General features: G+C 42.4%; 1 protein-coding gene across 4 annotated transcripts; it reads left to right on the top strand.

Moving 5' to 3' along the window:
• Positions 1 to 389: 389 nt before the first annotated feature.
• LOC139424564 (polycomb protein suz12-B-like) lies at positions 390 to 13459 on the top strand. Of its 4 annotated transcripts, none has more exons than XM_071176540.1 (17): positions 390 to 663; positions 1135 to 1270; positions 1614 to 1660; positions 5341 to 5405; positions 5832 to 5900; positions 6170 to 6219; positions 6384 to 6469; positions 6594 to 6828; positions 7302 to 7407; positions 7660 to 7765; positions 8091 to 8268; positions 8499 to 8587; positions 8831 to 8974; positions 9986 to 10143; positions 10498 to 10696; positions 11048 to 11127; positions 11479 to 13459. In XM_071176540.1, exons 2-17 carry the CDS (start codon positions 1150 to 1152, stop codon positions 11804 to 11806), a joined length of 2061 nt encoding a protein of 686 aa, XP_071032641.1. In that variant the 5' UTR covers positions 390 to 663; positions 1135 to 1149; the 3' UTR covers positions 11807 to 13459. The 4 variants fall into 4 exon arrangements, with proteins under 4 accessions (XP_071032641.1, XP_071032640.1, XP_071032637.1 ...); XM_071176539.1 differs by having other exon boundaries at positions 413 to 663; positions 11048 to 11148; XM_071176536.1 differs by lacking the exon at positions 390 to 663 and having other exon boundaries at positions 1084 to 1270; positions 11048 to 11148; positions 11479 to 12035.
• Positions 13460 to 18762: the final 5303 nt, after the last annotated feature.

Genomic DNA, 18762 nt, shown 5'->3' with positions numbered 1-18762 from the left:
ATTATTATGCCATGCATTATAAACATGTGTAACTTATAATGGTCGGCATTTACATTCACCATAAAAATACATAACATAGACTGTACATTTCCTATCATCAGTTTTCTGGTTTGCACAAGTGCAGAACTGAGCATATTTGGCAACAACTGTTTCTGCAACAAGTGTATTTATTGATTTATAATTGGCACCAGAAATATGCAAACGGCTAGGCTGAAAAGTAAACAAGCTTCATGAATCATGCCCGGTGGGTGGAAAGATTTCCCGCAAAATCGTTGAAAAGCAAGAGAAAGCGAGCGGCAATTTGCCTCTTCCACCGAACATGATGGTGTTACTTACAGTTGCGTCTGCCCAATCACAAGTCTCAAATTACATATTCGAATTTCTATTGGATGAGAGGTATTTCTAGATGTCCAGTAAAGACCACACGATTTTAGCATAACGTGTAGCTCATCTGAAGTTGTAATGGTTTTCATATAATCAATAACATAATCTATTATGTTTTATGTAAATATGATGGATTTACTTTACTAGTCGACTTTGTGTGAATCGTTGGAAGGAATACTGGACCGCAACATTTGGGATTTCTTCTCGTTAACCCACTATGCTAGTTTAGCTAGCAGCAGCAGCTTGCTTCCTTGCTAATTTCATGGGTTGCCTGTGTTGGTGAGTCTCTAGCTGGCTAGCTAATCTTAGTTTATGCTAGCAAGGTTAGCTTCAATGTTGTACAGTCAGTTAGCAAATAATAATTTTGTGTTATACCAGTTTCGAATATCACTCCCACACGTTTACTAGCTAGCTATTTTGACCATTTGTTTATGCTAGCTAGTTAGCCTTGCTGGCTAACTAGCTAACAAAAATCCAGATGCTGGAATTTGAGACAAATTACGGTAGCTTGCTAATATGTGTTTATCTCTATATTTCTTACAAAAAAATGTATATGTGTAGTTATCTATGATCTTTCATATTCTTATAGGATGTTGAAATGGAAAAATATAATGTTATACAAAGCCAATACTGAAGTAGGTTAGCTAGCTTGCTAACCCAACTAACGTTAGCTGATATGATTATGCTTCCTTTGTTTTGAAAAGGACCATAATAATGTTTGTTTCATCTGCATGGATGCACCATCTACAGCATTCAGGTGAAGTCATGAGTTGTAAAGCGAACGGCGCCGTCTACCCGGCCTCGACAACTGTAATGACCACGGTGAAGAAGCCGAAGATGGAGCAGATTCAAGCAGACCATGAGTTGTTTCTACAGGCCTTTGAAAGTGAGTTTCATGACTTTTTACTTATATCAGGAAGTAACGATTTTAAGCCAGGTGGAAATCTTTGAAAATAACCAATTGAGTATAATTAGGATTTTGTTACTGTCGTCTACTTTTCTCATAACTAATATCAACGACACTGACAATATGACAATATGAGGCCTATCTCTGACTAAATTTGATTAGAAAGTGGGCCTGGAACCATAACATGCATAGGCTATATATCTGTGCGGCTCTGTAATACGTTACAGCTCTGTGAATACATTCATACCACAATTCTATTAAATTCTTACTAAAATCATAAATGATTGAGCAGGCTATGATTATTGTTATGATGTATTTGCAGAACCAACTCAAATCTACAGATTTCTCCGCACAAGGAACCTGATTGCAGTAAGCAAATATTACATCCATAATATACATATATACATAATGTACAGGTCCTTCAGAAAGTATTCACACCCTTTGACTTTTTCCATATTTTGTTATGTTACAGCCTGAATTGGATTACATTTCGATTGTGTGTCACTGGTCTACATAAAATAACCCATCATGTCAAAGTGGAATTATGTTTTTAGAAATGTTAACAAAAAACTAACAAAAAAAGCTGAAATGTCTTAAGAGTCAGTAAGTATTCAACCCCATTGTTGTGGCAAGCCTAAAAAACTTCAGGATAATTTTTTTGCTTAACAGGTCAGATAATAAATTGCATGGAATAACTCTGTGTGCAATAGGGGTGTATAATGTGATTTTTTTTTTATGACGACCCCACACAAACAATTATCTGTAAGGTCCCTCGGTCGAGTAATGGATTTCAAGCACGTATTCAACCACAAAGACCAGGAAGGTTTTCCAATGCCTCGCAACGAACCTATCTATTGGTAGATGAAGAAAAAAACAAGTCAAAATCTGATATTGAATATCCCTTTTGGGCTTAGTGAAGTTATTAATTACACTTTGGATGGTGTATCAATGCATTCAGTCACTACAAAGATACAGACGTCCTTCTTAACTCAGTTGCCGGAGAGGAAGGAAACCGTTCAGGGATTTCACCATGAGGCCAATGGGGACTTTAAAACAGTTCCAGAGTTTAACCTCTTAGATGTAATGGCAACTTTTATTTCCGCCTAAATAGACATACCCAAAAGGAGCTGCTATTCATGTGCAATTACATGATTCTGACATGCCAAAACGTGCTATATTTGGAAAGAAGACACCTGGGAGATTGAGGAAATGATCAGAAGATGGATAGGAGTTACATTGTTTAGAATACACAAGATCAAGCACAAACAAAATAAAAATACAATTATTTTGAAAGTAATCTTTCATTGACAAGCTATAAGTGAATTATTGAGGCCCAGAGCTGGAAACACATCAAATGGCTCCCACAACATGTGAACAATATCAGAAAAAAAATGGGATTAATAGACCTAACAACTAGAAATGGGCAGATGTTTTAGTAAGTGGTGTTAGGTGTGGTCACCGGACATTTCCAGGTGTCCCTAAACTTCTTCAAAGTGGCATATGTTTGTATATTAGATTATTCCAGTGCTATTACATATTTGCAATCCCTAAATGCTATTTGTTCAGTATAAAAACGATTTATACAATATCAACCTCACTCAAACATTGTGGTGGTGTAATGTGGTATCCAGGTACATTCACGTGTCCTTTCAACCTCTCCAAATTGTCAGAATGTGGTAATTGCACTGTTTTTGCACACTGGGTGTGCCTAAAAGTTATTTTTCACTATAAAAACAAAATTTCTACAACACCAACTCACACCGGTGTCGGGGGACATACAGGGGATATCCAAGTGTTTTTTTCAACCTCTCCAAAGTGCCTGAACGTTTAGCCTAGACATGTCCAATGTATTGGACCCACATACAAATGAACTGTTTACAATAACAAAATAAAAGCAACAGATGTACATTCAAAAATATACAAATGTCTTATCAAACACAAAGTTGGTTACACACGTCTCCTTCACTAAAAACGGTGCAAAAATAGAAATAAGCTGAACTATTTACAAATTACATTAGTCTTCGTTTTACATCCCAGGTCTAGATGATTAGATTTCACTTTCAGCATAGCTTGTGCATGTCGTGATAGTCTTTGAAGCAGTCCGTCTCTGCCAGGAAACAAAAAGCGAACTGGCATTTTGGACAGACGATCTGGCATTTCACCCTTTTTCCTTCCAATGTGTTTTGTGCAATACTTGCAGTTCTTCCTTTTGTCTTTTGGCTTGTGTGTCGGATAGTGGTGCTCACCTTGAGTGGGGGGTCTTGTGATGGTTGCTTTGGGCCCCCAATTCAGCCATTTCCAACACCAGCTGAACTCGGAAGGCCAACTGGGAGAGAAGGGTTTGACCTTTTTTTGCTTTGGACATCTGTCCACAGTGGTAAAAAAAATAATCTTATTCCACTTCCTGGTCTTGTGGAGGACCTGGTAGTAGCCTATCAGAGCATCAGATAGGTTGACACCCCCCATGCTGGCACTGTAGTCCTTCACAGAATGGGAACGTTCTTCCCTTTTCACCCTCCTTGAGACATGGTTGTTATTGAATGCCTTATGCTGTGTGGTGAACATGGTTACTTCCCTAGTGTCCTTCCATTTTACAAAAAGCAGCTTGTTATTTCTGATCCAACGTATGGTCCCCCTCTCTGCTGTCTTTGTCATGTCGTTTACCTTGGTCTTGGGGAAATCGATTCTGTTAGGATGAATGGTGCCACAAGCCCCTATTTCTTTTTCAAAAGGTCTATGAAAAGTGGATGTAGAACCATCAGAGGTGATTGACATAGCAGTGGGGTGGGGGGGGGGTGGGGGTGTGTCTCCCAAACGTCATCATCTAAATCATCTGTATCCTATCTGTATATAAAGATATATATTGTTGTAAGACACACAGAATTACAGTTGACTAAATTTACAAAACAACATTACTGTGAAGGTAAAACAACATGCCTTTATCTGTGCAGTGACTCGCATAGGTGTGAAGCGTGCAGACACACAATGCAAACAGTAACACTGGAGACAAAGGCAGAGATGAGAACCACAAATAAACAATGGCCATGAGAGTTTAGTGGCCTTTCCTAAGTTACAAGGGTGAAACTTAGAACAGCAAACAGTGAACTAATATGAAACAGACAATAACAAAATGTAACATTTTGACTCTCGAGGCTAGTGATCAATAACAGTAGGTCACAGGGGCGGCAGGTAGACTAGTGGTTAGAGCGTTGGGCCAGTAACCGAAAGGTTGCTAGATTGAATCCCCAAACTGACAAGGTAAAAATCTGTCGTTCTGCCCCTGAACAAGGCAGTTAACACAATGTTCCTAGGCCGTCATTGTAAATGAGAATTTTTTTTCTTACGTGACTTGCCCTAGTTAAATAAAGGTTAAATAAAAAACAGGCAGACAAATAAGACATCCTCATGATCTGTGGAGTCCTGGCTTCCAGGTGTGTATAGACGTATTCAGCGTTTATTATGTTTATGCTTCACAACGCTAACTGCAATGGAGGTAGCAGCCATCTTGAAATGAGGTCATCAGCTTGGGTGCCCTTATACATGTGTATGCCCATATATGGTAATAAGCAATACTAATTTTAAGGCACAGGTCAATAGCCAAGATACTCGGCTTTCCGCAGACACCCTGCTTTTGCAGATAGGGGCTACCGTTCTCATACCAGACTGAATTGAATAAAACAAATCTAATAGACTTACCCAGAAAGACTCATAGTTGTAAGTGCTGTGTTTGTAACATGTATTGACTCAAGGGGTTGAATACTTATCTATTCAAACTATATTGGTGTTTTATTTTCCATAAATGTGTTATTTTTTTATATATTTTTTTCTCTCTGGCATTATTATATTATGTGTAGATCGTTGACCAAAAAATATTACATCCATTCCAAACCAATTTTGTAACACAACAAAATGTGGAAAAAGTCTAGGGGTGTGAATACTTTCTGAAGGCACTGTGTACATATAACAATAGATACATGTATTTTCTTTTCTTTCTCATTTTCACAATGTCTGGTATATTAATGATTTACTTCCAAATGCTTCCATTTTAGCCTATATTCTTGCACAGGACTCTTACCTTCATGACCCACAGAAACACTCGAACAAATGCCAAAAGGTAACATATTGTTCTCTGATTGATCTGAAAGGGATCAGATGATTTTTATATGGTAGACATTACGACATTAATCAGAGATGGTATAAAGTAGAACCTCAAAGATAAGATCCTCAAACTTACAGACTGGACGGTAACCAAACGGTCAATATCAAACTGGGGCATGTATTAAATGCAAAAACCAACTTATGTAGGCTACACACAAGCGTACACCTTGCTTAGACGTGTAAATACACTCTATTTTCTATAAGGGTAGACGCGGTTGTCAAGATGATTTCAAAGTTACGGGCGGCCATTTTATGGACCTCCATTTCCGACGTGTTCATATCTTTGAGGTCCTACTGTCCTTTTTATTTATTTATTATCTCATCAAAGTTAAAGCCACTTCTAAGGTCCTAATTTGTGCTGTGCTTGAACTTGTGTGCTCAGGAAAATGTTCAAGGTGGATGACATGCTGCTCAGAGTTGAGAAGATGAAGGGAGAGCAGGAATCTCACAGGTAAGAGTTAGGAGAAGTATTAGAAGTTTTAATGGTTTATAATAAGTTAAGTATTGAGTCATATAGTTATAGTTTCCTTTAAATTAATTTTATTTGAAGTGTTTTCACTTTATTTAGACAGTAAAGTAATCGGAGGTGGAGACTGGCAAGTAGGAGAGAAACAGTGGGAAGGGTGGGGAACCGTAACTTGTGTGGGACCGTGACTTGTGCCTGGGAGTGTTACCACAGCTCTGCATCCTTTCTGACTGTATTACTGCCGTTTCTTCTAGCTTGTCCTCGCACCTGCAGCTTACCTTCACTGGATTCTTCCATAAGGATGGTATGCCCGTCAATACTCTCATGTTTGCGCCATGTTCAAATACAATGTATTTGTAGGCCTTGTACCAATGTGTTGGTGTGATCTTTGTACAAAAACGGAAGAGACAAAAGACATAAGACACTTCTTTCTTTTTTTTTTTCTCTCTCACTTTCTCCCTCTCACAGAAAAGCCATCTCAGAATTCAGAAAACGAACAAGGCTCGGTCTCTCTAGAGGTGCTACTTGTCAAAGTCTGCCATAAAAAACGAAAGGTAAAAACCAGGCTTCGTTTCGCTGTCGCGTTGTCTCAGTCAAGTAAAATTGGTTATAAACCAAACTCCTAACTCAACTCCTAGCTAAATCCTAACTTTTCTCCTGTAACGTTGTTTTCCATAGGATGTCAGCTGCCCGGTGAAGCAAGTGCCTACAGGTAAAAAGCAAGTGCCTTTAAATCCTGACTGCAGCAAACAAACCAAGCCCGGCTCCCTGCCCTCCCTGCTGGTGTCCAGTAACGAGTTTGAACCCAGCAACAGCCACATGGTCAAGTCCTACTCGCTCCTGTTCAGGGTCTTACGCACCGGGAGGAGGGACATGAATGGCCTTGTGAACGGCGAGGCCAACGAGAACATAGGCAAGTAGTTGCAAAAACACCCTCAGGGATGTTGGATGACTCACTAATATTGAATGTCTGTGTTTGTTTGGCGAGAAAACAGATTAGTTGAGGGAGACTACCTCTTGAAGGTAGTTGAGAGAATGCCAAGAGAGTGCAAAGCTGTCATCAAGGCAACGGGTGGCTACTTTTAAGAATATAAAATATATTTTGAATTGTTTAACACTTTTCTGGTTGCTACATGATTACATATGTGTTATTTCATAGTTTTGATGTCTTCACTATTATTTTACAGTGTAGAAAATAGTAAAAATGATGAAAAACCCTTGAATGAGTAGGTGTCCAAACTTTTGACTGGTACCAGTATATAGATAGATAGGTAGGTAGGTAGGTAGATATAAATAATATGGCGACCATTTTGTTTTGATGATGTGGCATTATTTTCATGAGGCAAATGTCTAATTTTTGTTTGTTTGGTGTCTTTGCATATTTAGATGTGACAGAGGTGCCCAGCAGAAAGAAGAGAAGCTCCACCCACAGAGAAGATGGAGAGAACACAGAGACATTTGTTGCACAGATGACCGTCTTTGACAAGAACAGGTAAACAACATACCATATATGGCAAAATGGTAGCCATTTATCCCCAGGTGGCAACTGTTATTACCAAGTTGCTGCTGCACTTTGACCTCAAGGATATTTAGCCACTTGCGAGTGGCATTTTAAGGTGCTATAATATCTGAGCCCTATTTCTGAATTGAAATTACAACCACATATATTCTATAACTGTTCACACTCGATGTTAAATGCATTACTCAGAGCATCTAGTTAATAGGGGACCTCTGCCATGTGCAGGAGATTACAGCTGCTGGATGGGGAATATGAAGTGTCCATGCAAGGGATGGAGGACTGCCCCGTCAGCAAGAAACGAGCCACATGGGAAACCATTCTGGATGGGAAGGTGAGTGGGCCAAAGGCATGTGTGTGTGCCAACCTAGCAGGCTTTGGTTTCAGACCAGCACTAAAAACACCTGATTTAATTACACTAATCAGTCTTGATAAGCAGTTGGTTAATTGAATCAGGTGTTGTTGTGCAGAGCTGAATCAGGTGTTGTTGTGCAGAACTGAATCAGGTGTTGTTGTGCAGAGCTGAAACAACAGCTTGCCCAATCAGTAGCTCTCCAGCACCAGGGTTGGGGACGACAAATATACTATCGATAGGACACTCCACATGGAAATGTGTGTATGATGGTACTGAGACAATGTTTCCGGCTCTGCTCCCACAGAGGCTGCCACCGTTCGAGACGTTCTCTCAGGGACCCACGCTGCAGTTCACTCTGCGCTGGACAGGCGATGCCAGCGACAAGTCCACAGCCCCCGTGGCCAAGCCCCTGGCCACACGCAACTCTGACGGATCCAGCCCCATGGAGAGCAGGCCCAGCACACTCAAATCTGCCCCCCTGGGTAAGAGACACAACACACTCAGTAGCAACTTGCTTGGCTTTTACCCTAAAGAAACTAACTAACTAACTAACCAATACTAGAGCCATAAATTTACTATGACTTTAACTTTATAATAAAATTGACCAGACCGATATGCAGCTGCATCACTAGCACAATACTGTCCCTAAAAATGGTTTGTGCTATCTAATAACCTCTGACTCCATCATCTGTCCTTCCCCTCCCTGTTGTAGCTGTGAAGGCCTCTGTCAGCACAGACATCCAGATGAAAAAAGAACAGATCCTGTGTGAACCCAGGCAGAAACTGCGTATATTTTACCAGGTCTGTTTATGCACCAATATGAAATGTTTCACAGCGCTTTACACAGTAAGGGGGAAACTCGCCTCATCCATCACTAATGTGTAGCAAACGCCTGGTTATGATTATCCTGATACATCTCTAAGTACAGGGGAAGAGTAGCGTAATATGCTTAAATGTAAAACAAAATATTGTTTGAGCATCACTCAGAATGGTTCAGTTATTAATAAGCCAGTAATGAACTTCCATCTTTTTGTCCCTTGGCAGTTCCTGTACAACAACAACACGCGGCAGCAGACAGAGGCTAGAGATGACCTCCACTGTCCCTGGTGCACTCTGAACTGTAGGAAGCTTTACAGCCTGCTGAAACACCTCAAACAGTCCCACAGCCGCTTCATTTTCAATTACGTGGTGAGAGACTAGGGCTTTGTGTGTGTGTGTGTACAGGATTCCTATATTTGAATGTTTTCCTATTTCAGTATGCTTATCGGGAAGGACATTCAACAAGCACAGCACTTACACAAATGACTGATGATCAGCTGAGAGAATTTGATGATAACATTTTTTTTTGTTAGACTTCAGTGTGACTGGACATTATTGATCATAGTCTGCTGCTGGAAAAACATGTGTTATGGCTTTACACCTCCTGCTATACTGTGGATAAAGAGTTACCTGTCTAACAGAACACATAATCCAGGTAGAATCAGGAATTCCCCAGGGCAGCTGTCTAGCCCCTTACTCTTTTTAATCTTTGAGTAAAGCCAGTGTGGCTATGTATGCAGATGACTCAACGCTATACAGGTCAGCTACTACAGCGACTGTGAAATGACTGCAACACTTAACAAAGAGCTGCAGTTAGTTTCAGAATGGGTGGCAAGGAATAAGTTAGTCCTAAATATTTCAAAAAAATAAAAGCATTGTATTTGCGACAAATCATTCACTAAACCTCAACTAAATCTTGTAATAAATAATCTAGATAATTGAGGTGACTAAACTGCTTGGATTGGATTGTCATGGTCAAAACATATTGATACAACAGTAGCTAATATGGGGAGAAGTCTGTCCATGATAAAGTGCTGCTCTACCTTAACAGCATTACCACAAAGAGGGAAAATTGCATTTGGCTCAGAACAGGGCAGCCCGGCTGGCCCTTAGATGTACACAGAGAGCAAACCTTAATAATACGCATGTCAATCTCTCCTGGCTCAAATACTAATACAAAACTATTAACCTATGCTAATTTGGTATTTTGATGAACCCTATACAGGTCAAAAAACAACAACAACAAAAACAGTTAAGAACAAAGAGATTTTAAAGCCATCTGCTACCAAGTACCTGGCATGCTAAATGTTGATTATTTGAGTTGTCAAGGATATTGAGAGTTTGATTGTTATTGAATTGATGTCCCCTGTGTGTCTCCAGCCTCACCCTAAAGGTGCTAGGATAGACGTGTCCATCAATGAGTGCTACGACGGCTCCTACGTGGGCAACCCCCAGGACATCCACAGCCAGCCCGGCTTCGCTTTCAGCCGCAACGGCCCCGTCAAGAGGACTGCCGTGACACACGTACTGGTGTGCAGGTAAAGAAGGCGTCTCCTGTCTCCACTTTCACCTCACTGGCTCTCTCACCCTCAGTCAACCAGTAGCACGGATTGCGTGTCAGGATCAAAGCACTGAAATAAAAAAGATGAACTTGGCTACGGTCAGCCTCCGGGGTAATCATGTGAAAGGATTTTAGTTATTGTATTTGCTGTAGGCTTAAAAAGTAAAACTGCAGTTTGGATTGGCTAACGTGTTTCATATATCCTCACTCGGATGGTATCATCACAGCCGTAGGGCTAGTTGAGAATGTGTACTATTTGTCCACTAGCTTGCCTGCGTGTGTGTACCTAACCACAGCCTCTGACCCCTAATGCACTGCTCCTGCCTTGTAGGCCCAAGCGGACAAAGCCCAGCCTGTCAGAGTTCCTGGAGTCTGAGGACGGGGAGCTGGAGCAGCAGAGGACCTACGTGAGCGGACACAACCGCCTGTACTTCCACAGTGACAGCTGCATGCCCCTCAGACCCCAGGAGATGGACGTGGACAGCGAGGACGAGAGAGACCCTGAGTGGCTGAGAGAGAAGACCGCCACGGTCAGTCCCTCCGCTCACACTGTCACTCAGTCCGAGATTATGTACAATGGAGTAGAACAGAAGAGAATTTTAAAAAACTAAAAAAAACATAACGACTGCCTGATGTTTATACAGAATGGCCCATATATTAACTTGAAATAGATGCATGTCAAATGAGTATCCCATTGATGTCAATGTATGAAAATCGAGCATCTCAAGATAGGATTACACCCTATATGAATCCAACAGAAATGAGTGTCGGGCTTGAACTACAGCTGGGCTTTGCTTCCCTTATACTAAAATGTATCTTCTGGTTGTGTTGGTAGATTTTGGTCTTTTGCGTTGACTAATCTACGAGTGTTCCACCCACAGCAACTGGAGGAGTTCACAGACGTCAACGAGGGCGAGAAGGAGGTGATGAAGCTGTGGAACCTGCACGTCATGAAGCATGGGTATGTACCTAAAAGCTGTGGGTATGTATCTCTAATCACTAGCCTCTTACGGCACTATCGTAGATAACTTAGAAATACACATACAGCCACATCACCTTGAAGAGTTTACCTCTTAACATGTGCTATAGATGGTGTTTGAGTAAGGATAAAAACAGTCATCCTTGTGTTCCTGTAATTTAGAGATCCACATAAAGCCATGACACTTTGAGAGTTTACATCTAACACGTGATACAAATAAAATAGTATAATGTATTTAAAAAGTTGTCCTTAATCTGACTCATTTTGTCTCCAGTAAATCAGTATTCTAACCTCATTTCCCCCCGTTGTGTTCTGTTTCCTGTCCGTATCTAGCTTCATAGCCGACAACCAGATGAACCAGGCCAGCATGCAGTTCGTGGAGAAGTGCGGCGCCTACATCGCCCGCCGCAACCTCTGCCGCAACTTTCTGCTGCACCTGGTCAGCATGCACGACTTCAACCTGGTCTCCGTGGCCACCATCGACCGCGCCATGTCCCGCCTCCGCCACATCCAGGAGGAGCTGCCTGACGCCGGGGCCGACGACCAGGCTGACCGGGCCCTCATGGAGGGCGCCTGCAATGGCACCGCAATCGCCTGCAGCTCTGGCGGGGGTGGTGGGACCAAGCACGGCAAGAGGACAAAAAGCTCCGTGACTGACTGATGAACTGATGGCATTTGGTGGCAGCAGTCGATCCGACCCATTCATTTTCATTTTTATAACGGTCACCCTTGGTGCTTAGCTAGGTGGGAGGAAGACGTCAATGGCGGATTGTCTTGAATTGACTCAAGACATACAAATATAGCTACACACACACAACACAGGCATATGAAGACTCACTATAATGTGAGGTTTTACCAAGTCATTATGCACCGTAGCCAGTTTAGTGATTCTTGGTGGTTTCGGGGGTGTGAAGAAACTGGGGGGGATCACTTGAAAGGTATTGTTATCATGCTTTGACTGCCTTTTGTTATCACATTGTAATCAGAAACTGTATTGAGTGGATATACAGTAAGTCATGCATTTTGGTAACATTGTCACTCCTGATGATCTGTATCCCATAACCCTGTCTGTTTGGCTCTAATGATCCTTTTAGTTGACTATTGTTTTAGCACTTGGTAAAAATTTGTATTAGTGAATTGTTTTAAACTTGAGTTGAATTACCATTTTTATTTTATTCTGCGCAACTGCATCAATTGTCAGATTCACCCCGTCTGTCTTGAATCCCCCTGAAACCTTATCGGGATTGTATTTGTTTTGTATTTGTTTTGCTTTGATGTATGTTGTTTCTCATGTTTCTGTTGATACTATCTTGAGTAATGGAGGATCCGTGGACTCTGATATTTTCCACACGACCGGATGCTACTCTCTGCGTCCATAGCTTGAGGATATTAAGCCAAGATGAACCACAAACTGCCAGCACACTCACCCTTTTATGTAGACTGCTTAGCTCTTCTACAGGGGTGTGTTCACTAGGAACCAAGCGGAAGCAAACTGGACAAACCGGGGAGGGACCTACCTGCATTTGTCCAATAGGGAATTCTTCTTTTTGTTGAAAAAATGTTTTCTGTTGCGAGATGTTTTGCCACGGTTTGCTACTATGTGCACTAACGAATACACCCCAGAAAACAGGACAACCACCTATGCATGTTTTTATGACATGCTGGAACCTGTATTATGGTTAACTAGGCTTGAGGCACATTGGGAACTCAAGGTGTTTTTGATGTTCATTTATCTTCATAAACGGGTGAGATAGGAAGTGTTGGACAACACTCCTTACAGACACTTTGTATACATTGTAATAATGTCAATATCTAGCTATATCCCATTGTGAACCTGATTATCACTGATTATGGACATGTAGGATTTTTCTTCAGAGGCAATATGCTATTTGTTCATTGGAAATGGGTCCTAGTTGATACGTGTCTATCCTACTATTAGGCTCTGTTTAAATGCCAAAGGGGGTGATTTTCAGTAAGTCTCTCAGTTCTGTGTACATTTTTTGTTTGTTGCTGCATCATTTCAAAACGTTAAATGACGAGCGGTGTATAAGCCTTAGCTGTGTTTTTGCGTTGTGTGAGTGCACAAATTGAACAAAAGCCGTAGTTTTGGTGCTTCGTTGGACACCTTTCCCCTCAACTCCATGGACCAGTCTTTTACTTCCTTGTACCTTTATGCACGTTTTTGATCGGCTGGATATAAGGGTAGAAAACAATCATTTCACCATATTGTCAAACCACCGTTGGAAGTCGTAAACTATGTTATAAACTTTGGAAATGGGGATTTTATATTTAAAATAAAATACATTTGACCTTGTCAGTTTTCTTTATTCAACTGATATCAACAGTCATGAAAATTAGAATATTTGAATATGTTCAGAAAATGTAGGTTAGCCTACTACCAAATATTTTGTAATTAGAATAAAAACCTTTTTATATAAATTCTGCAACTACAGTGCATAGGGGTTGGACCAAATATTCGTGACGTGATACTCAAATTACTATTTGATTGGTTGATCTGGGTTTGGCGCGTCTATTTGAACATACGGAAGCGGTAAGTTAAACAATATCGAAACATTTCGCTGCGTGTGCTGATTTTTGTTGAGTGAAAAGCTGAGTTATGAAATTAGCGTAAACGTAAACGTGTTTTGCGTGTTTAAAGTAACTCTCGGTAGGCTTTCATTGACTTGTTCAGACGATCATTTCAGAAAGTAAAGTTTGCTAACTAGGTACGTCTATGTTGATACAATGTGTCAACGGTTGTGAAAGTGCTATTTTATAGGTAACTATATTACAGCACCTGCTACAATCTGGCACTACGAAGACAGAAGTGAAAGTAATTTTAATTTTGCATTCTCATTATATTGAATGATATGAATGCCCTATTGATGTGATGACCATAATGGTCACATCTTCAGAAAGGAATTTGATACAGAAATATTTTTTATTCTATTTAACCTCTAGGCAAGAAAGATGTTATCGCCCCTACTTGGCCACAGAGAAGAAGGCTGGGTGCCCAAAATCCAATGACATCACAAAGTACTTCAGTATAACCCCACAACCTCTTGGGAGGAATAACCTAATTTCTGAGCAGGTGAAAGAGAAACCTAAGATGACGCCTTGTCATAGTAGGGGGTCTTATGAGGTGCCTCTCTCTGTGTCACGGTCAACCAGTAGGCTGCACAGACTCAAGCGGAACAGATACCCCAAAGCAAGAACAAGCCTCATCAAGGATAGCTCCTGCTCAGACCCTCCTAATAATGTTATAGTGATTTCAGTCAAGCTGCTCCAGTGCTGACACAGCATTCAGGAGCAGGGCAGTGATGGGGTCTGTGGACCTGGCTCATGTCACTGGCCAATGCCATAGAGCAGGAGTTGGACTCGCATCTGGCCAGAATGTAATAGCATGTACCCTCACAATTCAAACAGTGGTGCAGTCTGCCTCTGGGACAACCAGGGTCTCGGATGAGAAAGTGGCAACCATTTTCACCAGGAAACAGGACACTAATAAGGCCCATAGTACCCAACACTCAGAGACGGATTTTGAATTGGTGGTCCAGCTCAACACTTAAACACAACCAGACTGAGAGGAAGGGGTCAATTACTTCTGGCTGGAGAGATAAGTTGTCAGGGTCTGTCCGCAAAGGGTCTCTTGAAGAGGTCAAAGTGTCTAGCCCACTGTTCCAGTCTTCACTGTGCTGCTGAAGAAATACAAAGATAAAATTCTGGAGTCGGAAAGTCCAGGTAAGATTGAGAGACTACAGTTAACTCTATTCTATCAGTCATGTTCTTATTGTCATGTATACAGTCTGTGTGGTGCCATACTCTAGTATCAGATTCCCTCTTATTGGTCGCCTTTTATTTCAGAGACGAGATAGGCGCTGCATCTCCTAGCTCTGTAGGAGAGAAGAGGAAACATCAGAATGAGAGGGAGGACCCTGAAACAGTACGCAAGCGCCAAATGTCTAGCCCGTGGTTAGAGGAGACCAGCTTTACTGGGTAGTCCCTCTTTAGAACACCAAGTCATGGGGTCTATTATCCCCTCTTCCAGGGGTCAGCCTAGAAGAAGCAGGCTGAGCCGAACACAAAGACTCAGGCAGCAACAGCGGGACAGTCAAGGTCTGGGGATAGGTCATGAACTGACCACTAACCCACCAAACCAACCAGAATCTCCTCAAAAGGTCTATCCTGCCCATCCACAGCGATGCCTTAGGAGAGGTGATGATTCCTAATACAGATTGTTGTTGAAACTTTAGCGTTTAGCTCTGTCATTGATTGGGATCTGCCATTGGTCTTTAAGATATCTACCTTATATCTACCAACATTGAGGATTTGCTGTGGACAGAAGTACTGCCCTCAGCACTCCAGTGAGGCAACTCCGCCTCTGTAAAGAAGCTACAGGTGAGTTGCTAACACCACTGCTAGCTCCTTCAATGTTTAGCTTTTATGGTATGGTGTCTTAAATGTATTTCCTTATTTCTGTTTGCAGTTGATTAAAGAAATGGAAACTGAGAGGAGAAAAGAGCGAGAAAGGAAACTAGAGAACAATGCCAACAGCAATGGTAAAAATAAAAAAGTTTATGTTATGAATTGATGGGGGGAAATGTGTCAAATAAAACCACCTGTCTCATGTAAAAATCATATAAATGTAAAAACCATCACTGACAATGAATCTTCCATGAATAACATTGATTGTATTGTCGACCTCTGATTTGGCTGTGCAGACGCGTGGGACTGTGGCGATTTCCAGGGAGAGGCTAGAGTGGAAGAGGAAGATCTGTGTCGCACCATGCTGATCACAGGACCTCCAGGGGTGGGCAAGACTGCCTCAGTATACGCCTGCGCTCAGGAGCTGGGCTTCAAGGTCAGGGTGAGACTACTTGGAAGATGTGCAGTCCCTTTCACATGTGTAACCTTTATTTAACTAGGCAAGTCAGTTAAGAACAAATTGTTATTTACAATGACGGCCAAACCCAGGCGACGCTCGACCAATTGTGCGCCACCCTATGGGACTCCCAATCACAGCCATTGGTGATACAGCTGGATTCGAACCAGGGTGTCTGTAGTGACATGTCTAACACTGAGATCAGTGCCTAAGACCGCTGCGCCACTCGGGAGCCTGGATAGGACATGCTGATCAGTACCTGCTGATTAGTGTTAGAATATGGTACAAAGACATTCCTCATTTTTTTTACGTTTTAAATGGCAGTTTGTAGGTAATTGGATAAGATGGGTAAAGCAGAGAACCAGGAGAGGCTGGCTCATGTTTATTCAGTCATATGATTCACCAAAACAGGTTAGCTTTCATACGGGTGTATGCAGTCCTCTTCTAACCTTTGGGTGCAGTATGACTAGTCCGTGTTAATATATGTAAGGTGGCTGTCTTGACTGCTCATTTCCTTGGCCTCTCCAGGTGTTCGACGTGAACGCCTCCTCCCAGCGCAGTGGTCGCCACGTCCTGACTCAACTGAAGGAGGCCACCCAATCTCACCTGGTGGAGATCCAGGGAAGCACCACCTTCAAACCATCTCATCTCAGTAGCTACAACAACACCAACTAAATCTGACACAGTAGCTGGTAAGCACACCCCGCTACAGAAAATGACTTTATTGCAGTCTAAGCATAACCATCTACAGAAAATCACTTAAAGTGACAGGCACTATTTTGTAAATTGTTTGTCCAATGGAGAATGTGGGTTAAATCTATTTTGTGCTCTCCTCACACAGATAAAAGGAGGCCTCTCCCAGAAAGGTTTTCTCATCCTCTAGGAAGGGGCCTCAGCTCCCTCGTAGCTCCCACCATAAGAGAGGTGCAGTGCAGCCTCCATGATGCTGGCTAACGTCTTCAAGAAGAAGCGTAAACCAGAGATCACAAACTTAAGACGGCCCTTTATCTACAAAACGGGACAAGCAGCTACCAAACAGTTAAGAAAAACAAGAAACACCTTGCGAGTTAGGCATGTGTGGATCTTAGGAGGCTGGTGGGAGGAGCCATAGGAGCACAGGTTCATTGTAATAGCTGGAATGGAATTAATGCAACGGGGCCGACCGTGTGGTTTCCATATGTTTGATACCGGTCCATTTATTCCATCAATTACAAAGAGCCCGTCCTCCTATAGCTCATCCCACCAGCCTCGTCTGGCGTGGCTACGATTAGTCTTTTTGTTTAATCGTTTGTCTCAAGACCGTAACTGTGAAGAAGGCAGATATTATTAACCCTATGTTGGTCAGTCAACTGTCACCAGACATTGAAGAGCCACCAACCGGTAGCCGGAGTAAAAGGATGTCCACGTCACTCATTCTATTTGAAGAGGTAAACCACACAGCAGTCAGTAGTTTTATTTCGGTTGTTTAGCAGTTCCAGGTTGCAGACTAGACATTTTAATTAAGTGACCAAGCTGCACCTGCTCTCCGGCAGGTTGATGTCGTATTCGATGATGTGGGATTCCTCACAGCAATCAAGACCTTCATGACGACTACCAAGAGACCTGTGATACTGACCACTAGTGGTGTCTGTGTATATACTGAAAAATATGAGTTCAATCTGTATTGAAAATTATGTGAAGTTGAATCATAACATGAAAACTGTCTTCAGATCCCTCCTTTAAGGCCTAAGTTTGGCGGCGACTTTGAAGCGATCCTTTTTAAAACAACCTTCAGTAGCGAGTTGAGCATCTTGGCACCATTGCATCCCCTCACCTAATGTGCATGATATGAAGCTGCTACTCCATTTAGTTTCTGTCTGTGTCGTGCACCCTCCCAGGTGAACGTTTGCAGTTATCTGCAGCTGCTGTGCCTGGCTGAGAACGTCAGGATGGATGCTGGAGACATCACCTCTCTGGTGAGCCTGAACCAGATGCACATCAGACGTACCCTACTGCAGCTCTGGATCTGCAGTGGAGGAGGACGGGCATCTCAGAGGGGAACCCCACTGAAGGACCCTGCAGGTGGTGTGTATGGAAGTGAGTGATGGCAAACCATTAACTGACTTCAATGTCTAGGTGTGTTAGTATATCACATGTATTGTGACACCTTTTAGTTTTCTTGGTCGCTGTCTGAAAGCGTGTACGTCAAGTCTCACAATTGAATCACTTGATTGTTTTGGTGAACCCTAGCTCTGGCTGTTGCTGCAGTGGGTGACAATGCTTCTCCCCGCCATCCTCCGTGACGTGGGCTGCACTTCGAGCATGCTGGGGCTCCTGAACTCTGGCCCCAGCCATGACCTGCAGACCACTCTAAAGGCACGTCACCTCAGAGGCCCTGTGAACCTGAACTAGATGAACATCCAATGCTTTTATTCAGGTAACAACATTGAATGACCATCTGACTGTATGAGGTGCCTTTCTCTGTGATTCCTCAGTGTCAGTCCTGGGCTAGACCAGACACCATCAAGCTGATGGAGATCCTTACTGAGGTGTAGCTTTACTCTACTCGAACCTGCAGCTCCTTCTTCCCCTACCAATCAGGACCCAGCCCAGTCCTTTCCTCACCCCAAAGAAAGTGACTCACTCTAGGCTTCAGAGTGAGCCAACACCCCCTGACATCCACCACCCTCAGGTCCCACTGATCCTGGATCAGACCAGTTAAGGTGTCCTCCGGCTCCAGGCCGAGGAGAAAAATG

Source organism: Oncorhynchus clarkii, chromosome 13, assembly GCF_045791955.1.
Source record: "Oncorhynchus clarkii lewisi isolate Uvic-CL-2024 chromosome 13, UVic_Ocla_1.0, whole genome shotgun sequence".
Taxonomy (NCBI): domain Eukaryota; kingdom Metazoa; phylum Chordata; class Actinopteri; order Salmoniformes; family Salmonidae; genus Oncorhynchus; species Oncorhynchus clarkii.
Note: the sequence above shows the minus strand (reverse complement) of the source record. Positions and strands in the feature narration are given on the sequence as shown.